The 14,121-nt window shown below is 33.3% G+C and overlaps 1 protein-coding gene across 7 annotated transcripts; it reads left to right on the top strand.

The window, feature by feature from the left end:
- Window positions 1-2,147: 2,147 nt before the first annotated feature.
- On the top strand, window positions 2,148-13,837 carry LOC105342718 (RNA-binding protein 45). Of its 7 annotated transcripts, XR_010710045.1 has the most exons (16): window positions 2,148-2,363; window positions 2,541-2,638; window positions 2,981-3,106; window positions 3,319-3,445; window positions 3,698-3,868; window positions 4,483-4,572; window positions 4,879-4,941; window positions 5,276-5,461; window positions 6,277-6,439; window positions 6,693-6,780; window positions 7,214-7,454; window positions 8,007-8,173; window positions 10,581-10,643; window positions 11,086-11,189; window positions 11,353-11,398; window positions 13,421-13,837. XR_010710045.1 is itself a non-coding variant. In XM_066073122.1 (13 exons), the coding sequence occupies exons 1-12, from the start codon at window positions 2,177-2,179 to the stop codon at window positions 8,168-8,170; spliced, it is 1,683 nt and encodes a 560-aa protein (XP_065929194.1). In that variant the 5' UTR covers window positions 2,148-2,176; the 3' UTR covers window positions 8,171-8,173; window positions 8,841-9,610. The 7 variants fall into 7 exon arrangements, 5 of the variants coding, with proteins under 5 accessions (XP_065929194.1, XP_011448046.2, XP_011448045.2 ...); XR_010710044.1 differs by lacking the exon at window positions 10,581-10,643; XM_066073122.1 differs by lacking the exons at window positions 10,581-10,643; window positions 11,086-11,189; window positions 11,353-11,398; window positions 13,421-13,837 and adding an exon at window positions 8,841-9,610 and having other exon boundaries at window positions 4,483-4,551.
- The last annotated feature ends 284 nt before the right edge of the window (window positions 13,838-14,121 follow it).

Genomic DNA, 14,121 nt, shown 5'->3' with positions numbered 1-14,121 from the left:
ATAATACCAAGGTTTAAAAAAATATATATGGGTTCAAATATTACAGTGCAGATTAAAATGTGCATATTGAATTCAGTGGTAGATCTACGCGAACCTAGCTTTATTCAAGTGTTCAAAAAAAGAAATTTGCATTGATCCGCTCATAGGGAGATATAAATAGGTTAAATCATATTTAAACATATGTAAATTTCTTGTTCTTTAATATTATTACTTGATAATATATCAGAGAGCAGTTACATTAAATCATTCACCGCATCTTTTTATACTTGTGTTAACGAATCAAGCAGTATACCTTGAGCGATCTTTAATTATATAATTGGTGTAAAATAACAAACCACGAAATGTCAGCTACTCCATCGCGTTTTGTTTATATTTCCCCGTGTGGTCAGGTGCCCTTCATCTAATTCATTAAAAATACACACGGGACGTGATTAACACACACGATTGTCTAATTAATGAAGTGACTGACAGATTTCATCAGTTTCCCAGTGTCATTGATTATTTTTTTCAGTGAAGAAGAAACTCATTAATTTGAATAAAGGTTTTCACTATAATTATCTTACAAAGCCGACGTACTTCATATTTTGAATATCCTCAATATTGATCAATTATTTCTGTTTATATATCATTGAACATGAAATATTGAGTAATATGATATATCATAAATCACTATGATATGTTATGCACACACGCGTGCTTTTTGTAATTAAATTATAAAAGATAAAGATCAAAAGATCCACGGGCAAAATCACTAACCTGAACAATAATTCAGTCTTGTGCATGAGTTCAAAATTATACACTTCTCTCTTGAAATTTCGTACATCAAATCCATCGTCTCGCTAGCTGTAGAGACGGCCACATGGTATAGTATCCCTCTAAATAAGAGACCAAGCTCGTTGCGTAACAAGAACTCGCCGGTGATGAGTTTCATTATACACGTGCTAGTCGCGCGAGACCATGCAACTATTATTCGCTGCAACTTTATTTTAACAGAGATAAACTGGTTCGCGAAGACTATTTTTTGCCATCAAGCCTTGTTCAACATTGAATTGTCTTTATACCCAAACATCAAAAACTAGGTTGCGGCGAGAATGATTCGCGACTACGAGGCTCATCTTTCTCGCACGCAAAAAAAGTTTATTTATTGTATTTTATCATATTTGGCCTTAGAAGAAATGAGGAAAATGTCTAAACACAAAATAATGTAAAAGACCAAATATTTTAAAGTTCTCTGAACTCTTTTCAAATCATAATTCTAAATCTATGAGAAAATTGCGTGAATTTATGTCAAAGATTTTTGATGCTGTCTGTTCCTCTTTGATGTTTACCTGATCTGACCCGTTATACCAAAATCCTACATAAATACATGTATTGGTTCTGTTAGTAAACGTCCATTCTTGATTTTATCTTTTTCTTTATCTATTATAAGTATACCTCTGACAATTTGTATTTATATTTACTACGTTTATATATAGAGCCGGATTCTAACTTACATCTTATTTTAAACTGCCCCGTACTGTATAAAGTGGAAATTAATTTGTCGTAGTTGTTTGGTTGAACTGTACAAAAAAAATCAGAAAAATCAATTAGTTGATTTTTTTAAAATGAAGTGGGGATAATATATATTCAGCTGTGTATACTACACTTTTAGCAAATGTTTTCATTTTCCTGAGAAAATTTTACTGAAATATTGTTTTATCTTTTGCTCTATTTCACTGATTCCAACTCCATGTAAACGATACAAATTTAAAATGAAAATGTCTTTGTGAATGATTCACTTATAACTTCATATTCCTAAATTTTCCAAACAGGTGTAGGTATTGTTGATATAATATCTGTTGATTTTTTATCTTTGTTGTAAAATGGTATCTACTTAAACAAGTTTGGGTGAAATTATGATGATCCGGGAGAAATTTAAACAGTTTAAAACATGCGATTCTTAATTTATTAAACGTTCCAAAAATTACATATAGTTGTGCGCCATGAATGTTTTCACAAAACTGGCTTAGTAGAATTTAGGACAATTTGATGAAAGAACAGCCAAACAGGTGGACTAAGGTAACCACCATCGATTCCAAATATGCGAGGAGCGCGAAATAACGTCACACTAAGACTTCGAATCAATCCATGCTCGACCTACTTTGATATTTAAATTTTCCGTTACCACAAATAGAAAATGGCGTTCCGACCGCATGACAAGAGACACCGAGAGATGCAAGAAGATGTTAAGCCTCCAAACAGTCGATTATTTATCTTATGCGGCAAAGGAATAAGAGAGGATACATTTAGGGATGCCTTTGGAAAGTTTGGAACCGTGGAAGATATATGGATTGTCAAAGACCGCAGGACAATGGAAGAGAAGGGTTGGAAATTTCTATTTTCGTTTTCAATTACTGTACATTGATTATGTTTTTATTTCTTGATACCGCAAAAAGATAACTTGATGATGAAATTGTAAGTAAAAACTATTGCTTGAAGTTACTTCACATTTTAGCTTCATATATTTATTTGTCAATCGTTTTGTATTCCATCATAAACAGGGGTCGTTTACATCAAATTCTCCAAGGCATCAGAGGCAGCTCTAGCTATGGAGGAAATGAATATGAAGACTTTGCCTGGTCACCCCAAACCACTCAAAGTAAGTGTTAAATATAAAGGGGCTAGAGGATGCCGTTGTTTAACAACACTATAGGTTTTTAGGTGTCAGATTTCTTCTCTTTTTCCTTTGCCGCATAAGATAAATGATCAACTGTTTAGCAACTCTACTGGCGTGCGACCAGTTCTCGCTGAGTACCATTTCTCGCCAGTACATGGTGACGTCATTTTATCAACACATAAAATTATAGATGAAATATGACGTCACAATGTACTGGCGAGAAATGGTACTCAGTGAGAACTGGTCGCACGCCAGTATAGGTTCTTAGATCAAGTAAGATGTCGGATTACTTCACAATTTACAGCACATAGTTATTGTTTGTAGGTACTGATTGCCAGTAGTAAGAGAGAGGGTGCAGTCAGGGACCCCAGGGAGGATGAGAAAAACCTCCGTCTGTTTGTCATCTGTCCCAAATCTTACAGCAAAGAGGACCTCAAAAAGGAGTTTGAGGTAAGAGCAGTAGCAGTGTTAATATAATTCATTTAAAGTGCAAATGCATTTAGGTGTACATGTACATTATTATGACTTACGAGTTATCAGATGATGATTAAGCCTTTAGCTGACTATAATGTCAAGATTTGCACATTTTAGAGTTAAGCCAAATATACAGATTTCATCCTCATAATCGAAGCAACTACCTTTAAGTTCTTTATTTTTTACAGAAATTTGGGGACATTGATTCTGTAATGGTGGTATCAGACAAACACTCGGGAGAGAGGAAGGGGTTCGGCTACGTCCGTTTTCACAGACCCTATCATGCAGCTCTTGCATTTGAAAACTGCGACCCATGTAAGTTTTATCATTGTCTAAATTAGGACTTGTGGGAGGAGCTAAGAATTTGTAAAGAAAAATATATAAACTTTTTTGAGCTTCTAGCATCTCATTACATTAAAAGAAGATGTATGTACATGTATTTATGAATTATTATTGCTAATAACAAAGTCAGTATATATCATTTATTGGGGTAATGATGCTCAGACTCAATTCATTTTACATGTCAAACATACATTTGATTGTAAATGTGGTTCATTCTTATTTCAGCATTCAAGCCCAAATTTGCAGACCCTAAGAATTCTGAACGCGGGCGGGAACGAGATCGTGATTTTGACCTGGGAAGTGGGGGAGGATATGGTGGAGGGGGCTATGATCGGGAGACAAACCGATTCGGGGGTGGCTACAATGACTTCAACGACTATGACTCCCGAGACAGAGGTCAGTATTCAGTAAAGCACCCTTATAACAAAGTGCCAGGGACTTCGATATAAGTGTAATTCGTTATATCTGACAAGTTTACAACTTGTAATTAAGTCTCAAGGAATCAAAATCAATCCTGCTGTAAGCGTCAACTCATTATAAGCGTGCTCTCTATTACCATGTTTTACTGTAGTACTCATTTGCAACAAAGTCAAACCTTGGATTCTTGAACTTGATTGGGCAAGTGTGAGATATCTCGAGATTTGAGATATAAGACACCAAAGTTAAATTGTACTTGTACTTGCACAAGGGTGTGTTTTTCTTTACGCAACATTTGTTTGAGCATTATTTTGATATAATCCTGTTTAGATCAGCCCCCTGTGGATCAGAGGTTAAAAAATTAATTGAGTATTAATCTCCGACTGGATGACTTATACAGGCTTTAATGAGAATGATGTCCCAAAGAAATTTTAGAACATAATTTTGTGTCTAATTTCCATTCATATTTGCATGTGACTGCATTGATTAGATTTTATTCCACACATTTGTTTTGAAAATGAGAGTATTGTTAAATTGTCTGATAGAATTATAAAAAGATAAAGCCTGCTTTATTTGTAGTTCTTATTTTGTAGGTTCAAAGAGACAGTATGAGTCGATAAGAGGCCCTCCACGGGATATTTATGATGCCTACATGCATGAAGGTGCAAATTCTGGACCTCCTGGTGATTACACTCCAACCTGCAACACAAAACCCTTCAGCAAATCAAATATTCAAACCTCACATCTTACTGCAATTCTCAAGATACTAATTTATTTGTTTTTGTCCGTCAATTGTACTGGACCCCAATACGAAGTTTTTGTCAAGAGCACTTTAACATTATGTACAAATATTTTGAAGTTATTGGCTCCTGTGTTTCTCCCCTATAATGTCTCTATTTTGACACTTGTTGCACACTTAAATTGTTTTCTGTGTTGTACATGTTTTGATTCCTTTGTTAAACCCAAATATTGTTCATGTTTTTCATAAGTTGCCTCTGCAGTCCCAGTAAACCTTAGAGGCCTGAGCCCAGGATCACTGATCCGAGATTTAGGTGAACATTTTAGTCATTCAGCAAATATTTATTAATCATAGATTGACACTTAAAATATTTAGATAGCAACGAGAAAGGAAACCAAAAAATTTGAATTTAGTTTGCATGTATAAACTGTACAAAATTATTGTCAAAAAAGCTTCATGATCCTGAGGCCAGGCTCATAGAGACATCCTATTGTCCTACAACTTGTTTTTGCTACTTTGCTGTGTTATCTAATTGCTCCAGTTGTGCTGGTGTATCATGTAGGTAAGGCTCACACAGACATCCTACATTCCTACAACTTGTTTTGCTCCTTTGTTTTTACCCCACTATTTTCTCTGTTTTTGTTTAGTTTCTCCTGCTGTGCCGGTGAACCGTGGTGGACAAACTCCTATGGACATCCTACAGTCCTACAACACCTCCACGATGAGTACGCGGCTACAGATCACCGCCCCCATCGGCCTGACCCAGGGCTACCTCACACGTCTCTTCAGCCTCATCCCTGGACTGGAGTACTGTGACCTGAATGAAACAACAGGTTAGCTCCTCTACGATTTGTATCCTTGGATATTCATACTAAATGAGAGACATTCTGTAGAGAGCCTTTCTCTTTACAGCTGATGTACTGTAATCATATACAGTAAAACACGGTTATAACGAAGCGCCAGGGATGGGTGATTTTGCTTTGTTATAAGCGTAATTCGTTATATCCGTCAAGTTTACAACATGTTATATAGTCACGGGGAATAAATATCACTTCGCTGTAAGCGTCAATTCATTATAAGCGTGTTTGCTTTAACCGTGTTTTACTGTAACACTTAGGAGTAACCATTTTACAGCACCTTTTGTGCTGCATCCTGTCCTCTTAAGAGGGATACCTGTAGATGGTTTTGCCCATTTTTTGGCTATAATAACCTCCTTTAGATGGAGAGCGCTGTATAAATTATTTAGGAAAATATATAAGTTTAAAATTAAAATGCTTTTGTGTTTGCTTTACTAAGTGTTAGTGTATGGCAAAAAAGCACATATAAAAATCTAATGTAGATATGGATCTCTATAGGAAAATGTGCAAATTCTAAAGCAAAAATATTTAGATTATTTTCTTTACTGAATAATTCTGCATGGCCAGAAATATCATATTTTGAAGTTGAAGGCAGATCTGATGGTTAATTGGTTGTTGACCATCTAGCATCCTTAATCAAGTACATTCTCATTCAAGTGGAATTTAAACAAAGAAGCTTGGCTTTAAATGCTGTTTTTCATGATTATGCATATCATGTGAACGACAATATTGCACTAAACTTTGAGTGTGCAAAATCTTGTACATTTACATTAAAACACATGAATTTTCAGGTGTGGCGTATGCGCGTTACATAAGTCCCCAGTGTGCAAACTACGCCCGAGATAAGCTGAATGGTTTTGAGTACCCCATTGGTAGCCGCCTGTTGGTCAGGTTTGCTGATGAGCAGAGACCAATGGAGGGGCCCCCCATGGGGACTCCAAACATGATGGACACGTAAGTACCAAAGGGGGGCACCTGTTAAAATAAGCTTTTAAATTGACATGTAGATTCATGCATGCGTAATGAGGTGTTTCTTTGTGTTCCTAGGGTATAATATTTACATGTTAAAAAAATAGATACTGGAAAAAAATTGCATACTAAGTTATCACATTCATGATTTTGAAATACTTTGAGATGACATGTAACTAGAAAGAAAAAAAATTGAAAAAAAATGTGTTAACTATTATATATGTACTTTTATATACAGAAGTTATGGTGGGTACCCTGGTCCAAGAGGAGGGGGAGGAGGAGGAGGAGGGCCACCCCCAGACAACCAGAACGAGACTCTCAGACGGGTAAGTTCAGAGGCTGGAATTATAGAAAGAATATGGGGACCTTCTGTCATTAAGAAAGCCCCTTGTTTGCCAAACTGTGTTATTTACTTGTTTTGTAATATTTGGACAATCTAGAGCTCTTCTTTCCAAAGTTATTAGTTTCTTTGATACCAGTTGCTAGTTCAGTTGTTGTGTTTTGTTTTGAAGAAGTGTAATATATTTTTGCATTATGATAATCATCGAATTTGTTTGAAAAGAAAGCTCTTTTCGTCAGCTTCAATTTTTCCATTTATCTTCTCTTTCTTGTGACTGAATTTGGTCTCAAAAATACAGCATGGAGAGAGAGAAAGAGAGATATTTTGGAACAAATATGAATGGCAAATGACAAGATGTTCACCTTTGGATCATTCACTAGTGCATCAAGTCATTATTTTTGTGCCTCCTTGTTTTACAGGCTGCGGCAGTGTTAGAGAAGGCGGGTCTGAATCCCGACACAATCCTTAACACATCCTACAACTTTGAGCGCGTGCCATACTGTTCCATTCCCCTCCCCCCACCCAAACAGATGATGCCTGAGGACACAGAGGTGGCTCAGAGGCTGTTCATTGTGTGCCAGCCCTCGGGGATCCCGGAGAAAGTTCTGAGGGACGCCTTCTGTAGGATGGGGAACCTCATTGATGTGTATTTACTGCCAGGTAAGGGTGGGGAGGGGAGAATAAGTGTTCCTTAATAATCTGAGGGGAAGGGTGTAATCTAGATATGTTGAGGATGATTCCAGGTACTCCCCTATACTGTAGATTCCTTATTTTACGCGAGTACTTAATTCTGTAATTCAATCGTTTTCCATCAAATTGTGAGAACATAAAATAGCAAATGCCAAATGTTTATTACAGTTTATTAAAGTTTCATGTAGTTTACATATGTCCAAAAAATAAAAGCAAGATTTTAAAATTCGCAAGATGTGCTTCTAACATATTTACACAAATATTAATTCCTTGCGTTTAATTAGGAATCTACAGTAATATGTAGAGAAGGGGCAGCTATAAGGTATCGACTAATTTCTATATTTCTTGTTTATCTGTCAACTGAAAAAATCGATGTTTTATGTAAGTGTGGGTTTTGTCCATCTTTGTCAAGAAAGCATGATAATATATCATTGATAAGGTAAAACCTTTATCATGAAATGTGTAACAATAACTAATCCTATAATTGTGATACAATGAAACACATTGTTATTCCATTCACAGCTCGTAACTATGGTTATGCCAAGTTTGCCACCAAGGAGTGTGCAATGAAGGCAATCCAGACATTACACGGCCAAAACCTGGCAGGAAACAGGCTGAAAGTTCTGGAGGCGGAACCACCGCGGGGACCAGAGGAGGAGGAACCCTCTAAAAAACCAAGGATGTAACAGGTAAGAATGATATATTTAAAAGTTAACCATGCATATCCTTACTAGAAGACTTTAGAGTCATTTATAATTGAAACAGTTTGACTCTCTAAGTCTGAAGTTTATTCATTATTGTAATTTCTGTATACACTTGTGTATTTATAAATTATTTTTAAACTAATATCATAAAGTTTATTATTTCACTTCGAACTCTATTTAATAATTAACAGTTTTAGACATTAAGGAAGAAAAAAATAGTGACAAGACAGACAACTTCGTACACTACTCACACTATGTAAATGGTGTAATTCCCAGAAACCTTTGTCTCAAAAGAATGCATTTAATTTATTTTTTTTCAAAGCGAAATGATCATACATGTATTTAACATTTGATATACCAAGTTTTGAAAGCTCGTATGAAAATTTTTGGCAAGGTCTTAAAAATAATTGGTTCATAAACAAACAGTTTGAAAATATAATGTGACAGGCATATATTTTATTTTATTGCATGATTTGCAAAGACAGATATTCAATTTTAAATTATTTTTGTTCTCTTTTCAATTTGGCAATAAAATAAAGCAGTAGCATTCAACTTTTTGGAGTGATGCCAGAGAACCGACACATTTATATATATTGTTTTTGGCGTAAAATTTATTACCTTTAAGCGTTTTATATGATGCTTATGTTTACAGAAGATTTTCCATTGACCTGCAGAAAATTACGACTGACGACATTGAACAGAATAAAAGGAATACCAAAGAACGACAACTCTGGATGACTCGAGATGACAATGGGAAATAACTCTTGACAAAACTGGACGACTGAGAGGAAAGGTTCTCTACTCTTGACAAAAAAAAATATTTTGACTTACAATAACTGTGAAAAAAACCAGGGTTATAATACATGACAGAGAACGTTTACAAAACGTACATTATTGACTTAGATCAACATCACTCATCTAAATCAATTAAAAGCAGTTATATTTCATCATGATTTTACACTGTTTTCTGTATTTCTGAGCTGCATTTTACAAAAGAACTTACAACAAATTGGAAAATCCTTAATGCACATATATTTTAAAATTCATTTCTTTGGAACTGTTTTAATAGCCATAAAAATATTTCACTGATATTTACTTCAAACTTTTTGTAGGTAATGATAAATTTGGTCATGGGTCTTAGGAGGCTTGGTGGTCTTTAAAATTGTAGAGATGATTTATTTAATTATAAAGTATTACTTAGTAAAGAAAAAATTCCATTTTAGTTTTAAAAATCTTTATACAGAGCTCTTCTTGTAAAAGAGATTAATACAGTCTAAAAATGGTCCCAACCATCCAGCCCTCTTAACTGAGTTCTTTTCTTAATGCAGCCCTGAACGTTATTGCTGTTGTTGCTTGATATGATTGTATCTGTTAGTTGATCACGTTTCATTTTATGGTAATAAATTTACTGCATATTGTAAATATTGAATTTTTCATTCTGTCATCCAAAACCTTATACCACAGTGTGTACGGTAGATTATTGCCCATCACCTTCTTTATCGAGAAACACCATAAATTACTTGATAAAATAGATGAACGATGTAGGAAGGAGGGTCAAATTCTTCATTTTCTATAGTAAAATGGCGTGGTACAAAATGGTGATGCTAGCAGAAGGTCCTGTTAAATTGATTCTGAAAAATTAATATACTTCCAGTACCGTAACCAAAATATTAAATGTATTTTTATTCAGAGAAACAAAAACAATTTTTTTTTGGGGGGGGGGGTGGGGTGTTTGCTCTGTTTGGTACTTGTATCTTTTTCCACATTATATATGATAGCCATAATTCTGCAAATACTTTTTAAAAAAAAGTTGTATAGCTTTGCCACGTGCTGTGAAAAGTTGCCGACTATGTCAAGGATTTGAGACCTTTACATGGATGGGACAGTTAACCTCCATATCTAATTGCAAGCTACATGATTTAAAACCGAGTCAGTTTTGCTGTGTAGGATGAAAAAACCTGCATGCAACATGCAGATTTGTTGGAGTTTTCAATACAAATTACAGTGTCTGCATTCCAACTGCATCACTACTTTATTTGCCAGTTGCATTTATAATTCTATGAATGCAGTCACTCTCTGTAAGAATTAAAGTTATAAAAATTTCATCAAACATAACACAATGAACTGCAGTTCCTTTGCTGGTATAATTTGAACCTTGATGTTAATACACACCTTTGAATATTTAGATTTGCAGAAGACAATAAATAAAAGAATACAGCAATTGTGTTGGTCCTTACATCACGTATCAAAAAATTATTTACTACACATATATTGGCACAATAAAAGGAAAAGGCCAAACATATATCACATCCATTGTATATGATTTTCTTATTCATCTGGATTAATATCGTTCGACAGTATCTTTTTTTTTACGACTCTTTGACATTGTCAGAAGACCACCAGTTAAAGACTCATTGACAGACATGAGAGAACCAGTAAAGGTAACCCTGACCAGGTATAAATTTAAGTTGGGGCAAAAATACTGATGACATTACAAATTATGAAGAAATGACAGTTTAAAAGTAAACCCCATTTGTGTTTAAAGCATCTGCAGGATTAAATTAATATGATTAATTACTATGGTATTTTGCTAAAATGAGCAAAAAGCAAATCAAATACTATTCTGAATTTGAATTTCAAACTGCATATATAATCGATGTAAAGAATTATAAGTTATTAATATCTCATTTTAAAGATGGTTGAAACTGTAAAAGTGGAAAAAATTAGTTATGCTGGATTAAATTACTCAGTAAACAGATCAATGATTGGTATATTGGTATTGAGACCTATTGAATTGTGAAACCATTTAAATCTTTGATGCATGTGGGTTTGTTTGAAGAGTAGAAATTAATTATATATGATAAATATTTTTTTTACTTGCCGTCATGTGATTGCAGATGGCGAAAGTAGCACTGGAGTATTCTGTTGCTGATCTCTGCCAAGTGTTAACTGTATGTGACATATTGACTGACCACGACCATACTTGTTGTGTGGATAAAGGGTAAATTTAAGGAAAAATTTTTATTCTTTGACTAAAAATTAATTGATTTGATTCTTTAAACAATGTTGATGATATTTTAATAGATTGAAGATGCTTTATTCAGATTATACTTCAAACTCGTCTTCTCAAATTTGATTTTAACTTTATTTTTAACTTGTTTCAGATTTGAAGTTGAAGACAAGTTCTTGCATTTTAAAATCATCTCTATGGTATGTTGGACTTGAGATTTTCTATGCTTAAAATATTAGATTGATTACAATGAAGACTTTTGAAAAAAAATATATGTAACAGCATGCATGTAACTAAGAGAATCCAATTATGAAATAAATACCTGATGGATTAGCTCTGTACATACTTGCTGTTAACTGTAAATGTATTAAGGTATCCGATCCATATTAGGACCAAATTTTTCCGACCTTAAATATTCATCATGTATTTCATACTTTGATATTTATATAAAGCATTTAAGAGAAGAAAAAGATTTACCGAGAGAAATTTTCAAAAATATTATTAACTAAGCAGTATTTATTAATGAAGATTGCATTAAGGTCTATGGAGACAAGCACATTTTTTAAAATAAAAAAGTAATTATTAGGAATATCAAAAAATGCTTTGGTGGAAAGATGTATTTTATCATTATGAATACAAAAACTGATGCAAATAAATTTTATACCTTGTATATTTTTTTAGAATTAATTTTATAGAATAAAAGCAAAGGGGGACAACTCTTCAAAAAAAGGAAAAGGTCATTAATTGGGACACATTCCACTCTTACATATTGATACTAAAATAGGAAAAGTAGGTCGAAGTACAATGAGTATTAAGCCCGTAAATATCTGTTATGCACCAAGATTCATTGAATCTGAGGCTATTATTGATCGGATACCTTAAATGTGGTTAATAAATTATATTTTGTTCCATGAAATAAAACGCACTGCTTTTTATATGTCAGGCTGCAACTTGAATATTGTTTGTTTGCACCAATGAATAAAGTTTGGTTTTGATAATTAAAAGTTTTAGAAATAAGTTCATCGGTATCCCACTCCTCAATGTTCTTGTATCAAGAATTTCTTGAGAAGTATACCATTGAAATCTATAGACAAAACATGCTTAAAGAATACAAAAATAATGGGGCGTTAGAGCTCATCCCTCTGGGTTATGGCCACTTTAATTTGACCTTTTTGCACCTTAAATGCAATTTCAGCCTAATTAGGATTCGTTGTCAGAATTTTTTTTATGAAGCAAAATTATTTTTTCAAACAATATTGTTTTCAATTATGCACATTAATCACTCTGAATAGAGGAATTACGAGAGAAAAAAATTGAAAGAAGCAGCATAAATTTTGTGTGTGACCTTTTTGCACTTAAAATAGACAATTTCTATAAAAAACTTTTTGAATATCAAGAATTTTATAAGAGTTATCCAGTTTGCCTAGATATGTATTCATTATCATTTTGACAATATAAGAAATGGGGGTCAGTGATGTTAAATTTTAGATATATGGCTTCAATGGTAAATTCTTGCAAAATTTGAAATTTAAGACATTTTCTATACACTTGCAAGCTTTTATGCTAAACATCTATCACTCTCTCAAGATTTGATTTTGTACACACAGAACCTATTGAATATGTTACAAACTTATCAGATGTTAGAAATGTGAATAATGAATAAAGTATAATTAAAAAGTAAAGTATATTGAAAATTCATAAAATTGCTTTTTTCTGTCATTTTTGTCTAAAAACCTTCCTTAAAACCTTGTCAAAAAATTGTTCCCCCAAAACTTGTTTGTTTCTTGAATAAATGAATTTTCTTTATGAATGTTTTGTAATTATAAAATAATAATCTTTCTGTGGTGATTAAATAAATGAAATCATATTCATTTAAAATATAACGACCATCTGCACAATGAAATCAAACCGTGAGAAGTTAGGATTGGATTTAAAGTTATTTTCTTAAAAAGGCATGCTAAAAATACAAAACATCACCTTGTGAACTTCAGTTTGGAAAGTGAGTGCAATTAACAAGAAATTTTAAAAGGGCATTGTCTTTTGTATTATGCACCACTAATTGGGGGGGGGGGGGGATATATGAACATGTATACATGATTGTAGAAACTAAGTTTTTAAAATCTCTAGAGGTAGGTTCTGATGATTGTGAAGGTTAACCAATACTGCAGTTTCATACATTGGTAAATGTTTTGCTAATGTATTGCATTTGGTTTTTTATTTAGGACCAATCAGAGGAATGGACAAGTGGTAGAATGTCTCCGTAAAGTGAAATGAGCATATGTTGCAGCAGGATTCAACTTTCTGAGCAGCAACTAGCTGTGAGGAAAAGACGTACTATGAAGAACTGGAAAGAGGACTTTGTGTTATATCTGGTTGTTTGACTGAATGATTTTATTAGTTAGAAGTTTCGGGACTTGGACACGATTTGAAATCAAAAATTTTTTTTCTTCAATTTTTATGCATAAAATGGTTTACTGGTGCATTTTAAATGATTGACAAAAGTATTTTATGTTAAAGTCAATTTACAATTGAGATACAGAGGTAATAATTGATTGTTTTGTAAACAAAGCTCGAGTCTTATAGTTGTTTACAAAAAATGTAATGCAGAGAATTGCCATTTCTTAGACAAAATGACATGTTATTTACATGTAATTTAAACTTATTCAATATCTTCATAAATATGATTATCAACAAAAGAAGGAAACATTTGATTAAAACTTACACCAATACAACACACGTGTAAAAATGACAATATTCCAGCTTTGTTTACAAAACAAAGAATTATGAACTCTGGATCTTGCTTATAATTTGATATTTGACTATCAAATTTTGACATAACATTATGAACTTCCATATTTAACATTATAAACATTGAAAATGGAAAAATAAAATTTGAAAATTTTAAGTCAAATCGTGTCTAAGT

Source organism: Magallana gigas, chromosome 10 (assembly GCF_963853765.1).
Source record: "Magallana gigas chromosome 10, xbMagGiga1.1, whole genome shotgun sequence".
NCBI classification, from domain to species: domain Eukaryota; kingdom Metazoa; phylum Mollusca; class Bivalvia; order Ostreida; family Ostreidae; genus Magallana; species Magallana gigas.
The sequence above is the reverse complement of the archived record's forward strand: the minus strand, read 5'-3'. Positions and strand labels throughout refer to the sequence as shown.